This window comes from Trichechus manatus, unplaced genomic scaffold (genome assembly GCF_000243295.1).
Source record: "Trichechus manatus latirostris isolate Lorelei unplaced genomic scaffold, TriManLat1.0 scaffold00014, whole genome shotgun sequence".
NCBI lineage: Eukaryota > Metazoa > Chordata > Mammalia > Sirenia > Trichechidae > Trichechus > Trichechus manatus.
In genome coordinates this window covers 2,143,902-2,152,112 of record NW_004443950.1, presented here as the reverse complement: position 1 = coordinate 2,152,112, position 8,211 = coordinate 2,143,902, and the positions used below count along the sequence as shown (strand labels likewise).

The 8,211-nt window shown below is 37.9% G+C and overlaps 1 protein-coding gene across 5 annotated transcripts in view; it reads right to left on the bottom strand.

The window, feature by feature from the left end:
- NAE1 (NEDD8 activating enzyme E1 subunit 1) overlaps positions 1–8,211 on the bottom strand; it is a 31,484-nt gene that overhangs the window by 8,122 nt on the left and 15,151 nt on the right. For all 5 annotated transcript variants that reach the window (XM_023726846.1, XM_023726848.1, XM_023726847.1 and 2 more), the window contains 6 exons: positions 4,794–4,853; positions 4,563–4,696; positions 3,658–3,733; positions 3,344–3,383; positions 1,744–1,830; positions 1,170–1,262 (listed from right to left, as the gene is read on the bottom strand). In XM_023726846.1, coding sequence (XP_023582614.1) covers positions 1,170–1,262; positions 1,744–1,830; positions 3,344–3,383; positions 3,658–3,733; positions 4,563–4,696; positions 4,794–4,853 — 490 coding nt within the window. The remainder of the gene's footprint in view (positions 1–1,169; positions 1,263–1,743; positions 1,831–3,343; positions 3,384–3,657; positions 3,734–4,562; positions 4,697–4,793; positions 4,854–8,211) is intronic.

The window sequence follows — 8,211 nt, the reverse complement described above, 5'->3', positions numbered from 1 at the left end:
AAGTTAGAGGGTTGATATGTTGTGGGGTTGTTAACCAATGTCATAAAACAACATGTGTACTACTGTTTCATGAGAAACTATTTGTTCTGTAAGCCTTCACTGGAAGTACAATAAAAAAAAAAAAATCTACTATCCAACTATTTTGTGCATCAACGATGCACATCTGGCAGTAAGGAACAGCAAGGTGCGAGGCACGAGTAACACTGGCTGTGATGGTTAAGTTTTGTGTCAACCTGCCTGGACCATGACTCTCAGTGGTTTGGCAGTTATGTAATGAGGTAATTTGGCAGTTATGAGTTATGTAATGATTGAGTTATCCTCCATTTTTGCATAATGCCGATTTTTCCATATGATCTGGTTTTGGAACCTAACCATGTTGGTAAGTTAGGAGTGGGTGTATTCTTTTTCTTCTTCTGGTAACCTTTCTTATTAAGTTCTGGGGGCATATACAACATTAGTTGGGGCAACAGGTTTTATGATACGCATAGACTGTGTTACTATGTAATAATCCTACACAACATTATTGTCAAGAATAAAAATATTCTGGGCAACTATAGATTTCTGACATTATGCCAGTTCCCCAATTCCTACATTTGCAGATAACAAAAAATAAATACTAAGCAAATGAAATCCCTATACCTTCAGAGTTCTGAGTTGAGAAGTCAATGGCATACTTCTTGTGGCTTTCCTATTCCACTAAATTAAACTCAGTGAGAGTCTTAAAAGTAAACTATGGAAACAGGAAAAAAAAGGTTTCTTCTATAAACATTTAACCAACATTCCCGTTTAACAGTTCAGAATCAAATAGTATTTACAAATATTTACACTTAAAAAACCAATGGCTAGAAAAGGAGGGTAAGAATGATTGCACAACTTAAAGAATCTAATCAGTGTTACTGAAATGTACACGTAGAAACTGTTGAATTGGTTTATGTTTTGCTGTGTATATTCTCAAAAACAATAAAATAAAAATTTTAAAGAACAAAACAAATGGCAGAATACATGTTTTTCCAAGGAAACAAAAAAATAAAAACAAATGGCAGTTCCTCTTTGGGATGAACTATGTGTAAACTGTTTATACCATTATAAACACTCAGAATATTTTAAGATTCAATTTAAATAGCCATTCAAGATTTTATTACATTTGGTAATTCAACTGCTATTCCTACCTGGATATCTACCATGTTGTTTCTGAAATCTATCAACAGCCCGTAACATTAAATACAGTACCATCTCATTATCTGGATTGTCCATGCTGGAAACTGAAAGAAAAAAAAAAAAATCCAGTATAATTTGGGCAATTTACAAGATACAAACTATGAAGGGTTAAATTTACTATATACTCAAGTTTCAGAATACAAGACAATTTTACCACAAAATTTAAATATTTTGTACCAGTAAAATAGTAAATACCAGTAAAATAAAGGGAAGATACATTAAAATGAAACCCAGTGGTCTTATGGGCTATTAGCTATATACTCAGTATCTACTAAAGTAGTGACATGCTGACTTTAATACGTTTACATGTCGTACAACTGACTCTGATTTTATAGGATAGGATTTTATGTATATATTAAGCTTTATATTTTGAAATAATTGCTTGGATAGATTTATAGAATAAAATTTAGGTCATAAAAATATATATTATCCTTTATGTTATCACCATACACCCAACATTATTATAAATAAAATAGTAATGTCTTTAAAATTAATAACTTAGCATCAGAAGGTTACTATACTTACTAATTTCATCTTTGTTAACTGTATCCAAACCATATTCTTCAGCTAAGGAACGACATCTTACCACTCGAAGAAATGCAGAATTACTGCCTTAAACATAGAAAAAACATCATGGAAATAAACGCTGTAACACATGAATATCCTGAATCACAGATCACTTGAAGAACAGGAAATTCTGTATATACTCTTCACAGACATGGGTATGTAATGAAATGTCTTCTATTTAGCTCTAACGGTTAGCAGGGAAAGAACTAGAACACAAGTCATCTTAAATTCATACCCTTAGCACTACAACCACTTCAGAACTGAGTTAAGTTGGTGATGGCACCTCTCTGAGCCTCAGTTTTCTCATTTGTAAAATGGGGATAATACCATTTGCCTATGAAAGTTGTTCTGTGGATCAAATGTGACACCTGTGCCTAGCACAATGCCTGACATGACTCGATAAATAGTAGCTTTCATTATTATTATTATTATGGATAAGCAGTCCTAAATGAGAGAGTGCTATATATTGTGCTGTTGGTATATGTAAGGATTTTGGTTATTTTTTTTAAACTTTCTATTACGGAAATTTTCAAACATACCCCAAAGTAGAGAGAACAGAATAATAAACCCTCATATACCCAATATCCAGCTTTTAATCTGGGATCGTGTAATCTAGTAGAACAAACAGTAATGCAGAAACAAGGTGCAAGATTAGTCATGGAACAAAACATTAAAGGTAAGCTTAAACAACCACTATGGAAGAGCCATGGAATGGAAAAGTTGGAAAAATCTACTTTAAGGATAGGGACCAGGCTAAATATGGACTTCTACAGAAACTAGGCACAGTAGCTATAGAGAAAAATCTTCAGAAGTCATGTAAAATAAATGTTGTATCATTCTAAAACTGACTCTTAAATGAAAGAAAATGTTTTTGGCCTACTGAGGACTTATCAAGAAGACTCCAGGAGAGCTTCTATTAAGGGTGATGGAAAAATACAGAAACTAATAATGGAGATGGTTGCACAACACAATGAACTGATGTCACTGAATTGTACAAGTGAAGAATGCTGAAAAGGCAAGTGTTTTGTTACATACATATTTATGAGAATTAAATAAAAAGAAGACCCCAGGAGCCCAGAAACCTTGAAGCTAGACAGAAAAATTCTTAACTCCACTGAAGTCATTTGACACAGATTAAAAAGATTTAAGCCAGTACAATCAATGTAACATGATTGAAGATTACACCCAAAATCTTCAGATAAAGTTTTCCCAAATTACCTAAAATTAATAAGCTGAAGGTAATTCTGTATTAATGACAATTCAGTTTTTAATGAATTGACCCTAATGTCCTTTTAGTATTGCCATAAATAGATATAAATACATATGCTCTACCTCTGACCCAGTCATAAAATACTCTCCATTTATTTATTAAAAAAAAAATGCCTATGCAGTAATTAAATATATTTACAGAATCAACTAGATGGCAACGGGTACAGTATGGTACGGTATACCACTGAGACCATGGAAAATTTTAAATTTCAACCACTTAAAATTGCTGGGAACATTCCTTGTGGCACATTTTTATCAAGCAAAATAAAATTAATTCAAGGGGACTTACAGAGTAACTTTAATTCTTTCTCTGAAATGGACTCTGGTGCCTGTAAAGAGATAAATACAGGTTTTGCTCCAGTATAAAACAGAAGATTAACAGAGGGTACAGCACAAAGCCAACTCACTGTGAGATGGCGGGGCTCTCTCCAGAAGTTGGAAGAGCACTTTAAAAAGATTTCCTAAAAACAGGCTTTTCTCCCTAGGGAGGTGCGGGAGCACTCTCTCTAAAGAAGTACCAAGCGAGTGCCACCCCACCCTTCCTGGCTGCAACGCAGACCTCTATGGAGCTGTGCCACAAAGGCAGTGTGCCCAGCAGCTTACCTGGCCTATGGACTGCAGTAGTTTGGCAACATGATTACCCACAGCAGCAGCATCTTTCTTTGCTTTTTCACGGTAACTGGAAAAGAACAACAAATAAGTTATTACTAACAAATTTTCAAATTGACAAGATTTAAATTATCACCATGAAGCAAACAAAAGATTTCTTTCCTTTCATGAAAAAATACTGGCCTGGCAACACATGAAATGTGAAGATGCCAGGGAGATGATACCAGCAGAACCCATTAGCGGTTGGGGGTCTTTCCAGTGCTGGTGATGGACTCTTAGAGCCCACTAACACCCTGGGCACCCGCTATACCATATTTTTACACAAACAATACACGCCTCCTACGTCTGTTTGCCAACCATGCCCTCCCCGCAAGAGGTATTTTCGTAAGTGCCACTATGCCGATTTTTTTTTTAACATATTGCTGTAAGAAAAATCAGCATAGCACACTTATAAAAAGACTTCAAAGTTTTAAGTTACAGATAACAGACAGTATCACATGTGGCTGAGAGCAAGGGCTCTAAGAGGTGGATTTGCTGGAGTTCAAATCCTGGTTCTGCCATTTACCACTGTCTAACCCAAAATAAGTTACCTTTTCTACGCCTTAGTTTCCCCATCTCTAAAATGGTGAATAACAGTCTCTCTCTTACAAGGCTGTTAGACATTAGTTAATACAAAGAACAATCCTTAACACAGAGTAAGTGCTCAAATGTTAGGTTTTATCATGAGATATGAAAGAAAAAATCTGGCCCCTAAGTCCTTTAGCTGATTTTTAAAACAATAAGGTTAGAGTAGGCTTTCATTTGATTTCTGATAGTTGTAGTTTTCCCCACTCATAAAATGCTTATATCTAATATAAACAGACTAATATGTCCGTTACGATTTGAAAATAGTTACTTACACATTCTGCAGTTTTATGTATTTGCCTGAATCTGCAATCATATCAGGAATTGTGCCCCTAACAGGTAAATTTCCTTGACCCTCCTTGGCCACAAATTCCTTTAAAGCACGAGCTAAAATCCAAAATGATGATGTCTAAAAGAGTAAGAAAAAAAAAAGCCTTAAGTGACATTTTAATTTGAACCAAAGGTTTAAGCAGCATTATTTTTACCTTTTTGTTTTCTTTGGTTACCTGTTTGGTGATATTTATGCAGCAATCATCATTAAATATATCTTCAATACTGCTTGGAATCTAACAAAAGAACACAAAACATTTACTAAGAAATTTCCCTCCCACCTTTGTTTTCAAAGCTATTTCTCCAAACAAGTTATCTGAATTCTCAAATTATAATCAAATATAAACTTCTGATTTATTTAGACTTTTACTTAAGAGTCACATAGAGATTCAACTGGGAATGAGAATGAAAGTTCCCTCCTGCTCATGTTGTTATCATTAAAGGCTGATCTGTTACATCATAAATAGAGTCAACAAGGTCCAAAGAAAATCTTTTTTTATAGGTTACATTGGAAGATATAACAAGACTACAGACATTAGAACCAAGCTAGATTTCTAGCCTTTCATGTTTTTCCATCTTGTCAAAAAACTGAAATTCTTATACCCTAATTAGTGATACTGAAAGAGACAGCCACTCTGATAAGCACTGGATAATTAAATTAAGTACTTTTACTGTTAGCAAGAAAATGATAAATAGAAACTCCAGAAGTTATAGGTTTCAATTCTGCTGATGTGTGAAGAAGAGAAATTTCTCATTGGGAACCTCCTCACTGGTCCCTCTGATGCCACCCCTAATCCCCTACAGTCAGTCTATTCTTCTCAAAACAGCCAGAATGATCTTTTGGAAATGTTAGTCAGGTCACTCTACTCCCCTGCTCAAAATGGTCCAATGGCCTATAAGGCCTGTTATGATCTAGCCCTGGTCTGCCCCTCCAAACTCAAATCCCTCCTACAACTTTCCCCTATGTTCACTTCATTCCAATCACACTGGCTTTCCTCCTGATCCTTGAACAAATGCCAAACTTGATCCCACTTCAGCACTTCTTTGCATATGCGCTTCCTTGGCTTGCAAAGTTCTTTCCCCAGCCCTCTGCATGTCACTTCACTCAGGCTTCTGCTTAAGCCCATCTCTTTAGAAAGTCTTTTCCTGGCCTCCTATCTAAAAGTGCCTCCCAATCCCAGACCCCCTCTTCTCCATTCTGCTCTCCCCCTTTAGTCTGCTCTAATTTTGTTCAGAGCACTAATCACTCCCTAGTGCATATATCTGTTTACACAGTTTACTGTCCCCCACCAAAACCTTATTTGTTTATTTTGATTGGGGTAAATTTTATATTCAGTGACATGGAAATATCTGAAATGTACGATTCAATGAGTTTTGGTAACTATACACATACTTTATTTTTTTATACACATACTTTAAACCACCACTCCAATCAGTGCCTCACTAAGCAACACCTTCTCATTATCTCCAAAATTTTTTGTATGAATAGCTTCAAGAGAACACAACAGAGAGTCCCTGACACAGCAGGAGAAAAGTGGGGTGCAGAACTCAAATTCTAGTAAAAAGACCAGACTTAATGGTCTGACTGAGACTGGAGGAACCCCAGAAGACATGGCCCCAGGATTCTCTGTTAACCCAGAACTAAACCATTCCTAAGCCAACTCTTCAGACAAAGATTAGACTGGAGTATAAGACATAAAATGATACTTGTGAAGAGTGTGCTTCTTAGTTCAAGTAGATACATAAGACTAAACGGGCAGCTCCTGTCCAGAGAAGAGATGAGAAGGCAGAAAGGGACAGAAGCTGGCTGAATGGACATGGGGACTCTGGGGTGGAAAGGAAGAGTGTGCTATCACATTAGAGAGAGAGGAACTAGGGTCACATAACAGTGTGTGTACAAATTTTTGTATGAGAAACTAACTTGAGCTGTTAACTTTCACTTAAAGCACAATTTAAAAAAAAAAAAAAAAGCTTAAAGTGCTTTCTGATCTTGAAAGGCAGCATTTTTGCTTTTTTTAATTATAAGAAAATTCTAACTTGAACTACCAGGTGTTCTTACTGCAAAGCTCCTCAAAAACCTCACTGGCCAGATTTCAATAATAAAACAAAACAAAGGGTATATAAACTGAGTTATCCTCATGTTCCATTATATTCAAGTAGTTACTGTCAAAAGCAAATGCAGAGTAACAAGATTTAACTGTTCACTTCCGGGCAACATGGCGCTATAGTAAGAAGCACCACGCTGTCCCTCCACAGCAAAGATCAGAAAAACTAAGTCAAACAGAGTCACACGTCAATCCTGAAACCCTAATCATGAAATGAAGAGAGAAAGAACTCAGCCAAGCACCAACGGAACAAGAAACTGACCGAGAACAGAGCACGAGGAGAGATACATGCAGAGGTCCCCTATCAGCTACCACAGCATGGATCCGCCATCTTGGACTCCTATCGGAGATCAGCGAACAGGAGGTACGAGAAAGCAGCTTCATGGGGCTTCCAGCAGGAGACAGAACAACCGGTAACCCACGATACAGGCTTTCCCACCCCCCATCCTTCTTCACCCCCATTAAGCCTCCTCTGCCTCCTGCAGCCACAGTCTACTGGCCAGGAAGCATGGGCTTCCCCCCAGTACCATTTGGATTCCCCCACCTGCACTGGCCAGCTCCCTGAGTGCCATTTGTTGGCTGCTGGCATTGCTTTTTTCCACTTCTTTAGATTTCTTCCTTACCTATCACCACCTCCCCCTCCTTTCTCTCAAATACCTGACTCCGTGCGCCATCTTTGCTTCTTCCTGAAAGTCTGCGAAACACCACTTGACTGTGAAACTGCTTCCCGGCCTATGCCACCATGCTGGTGGGATCCCCAAGGCTTTTTTGTTTGTTTGCTCTGATTTGTTCTGTTTTGATATGTTTGTTTTCTTTTTCTTTTCTCGGCTGGGGAGCCCCTTCTAGCCGGGCAGTACCATGTGGCTTGGAAGCTAGTCCCTTACTCTGCGCAGATGCACAGGGACATCCCTGGAGGCATTTCTTTTTCCTTGTTTGTTTTTGGGGTTTTTTTTTTTCATTTCTTTGTTTAGTTTTCTTCTCTCTCTTATTCCCTTTTTGTCTTTCTTCATTTCCAGTTTCTCAGTTTATTCATTTTTTTCTTTTACCCTTTTTCTTTTTTTTCATTTTTGTTTTTCCCCATTTCTCAGTCTCTCATCTCTTCACCCCAATAGCAAGCTCCCGTAGCACTCTTTTTTGTTTGTGTGTATGTCTTTGGCTCCTGTTCCTCTCTCCACTCTTTCATCTTTCCCATACCCATTTTAGCTCCACAAATCACAACCTACCCCTCCTTCCTGCCTACCTGCACCGTGTGCTAACATCACATTCCCAAGCAACACAGGCACGGCCTACTAGAACCTGCCCTGCACTGATTCCCGGTCCGCACTGTCAGCCCTGGTACGTGCCACAAAAAACCTATCCCAGCAACTCCCCTTCAGCTGGACCTTCCCTGCTGTACCATACCTGAGTGACTGACCCTGCCCACTGGAGAAGGAGATGAAAAGTATTGTGCCCACAGACGAGCAAACAACAAAGAACACACAGCCCACCT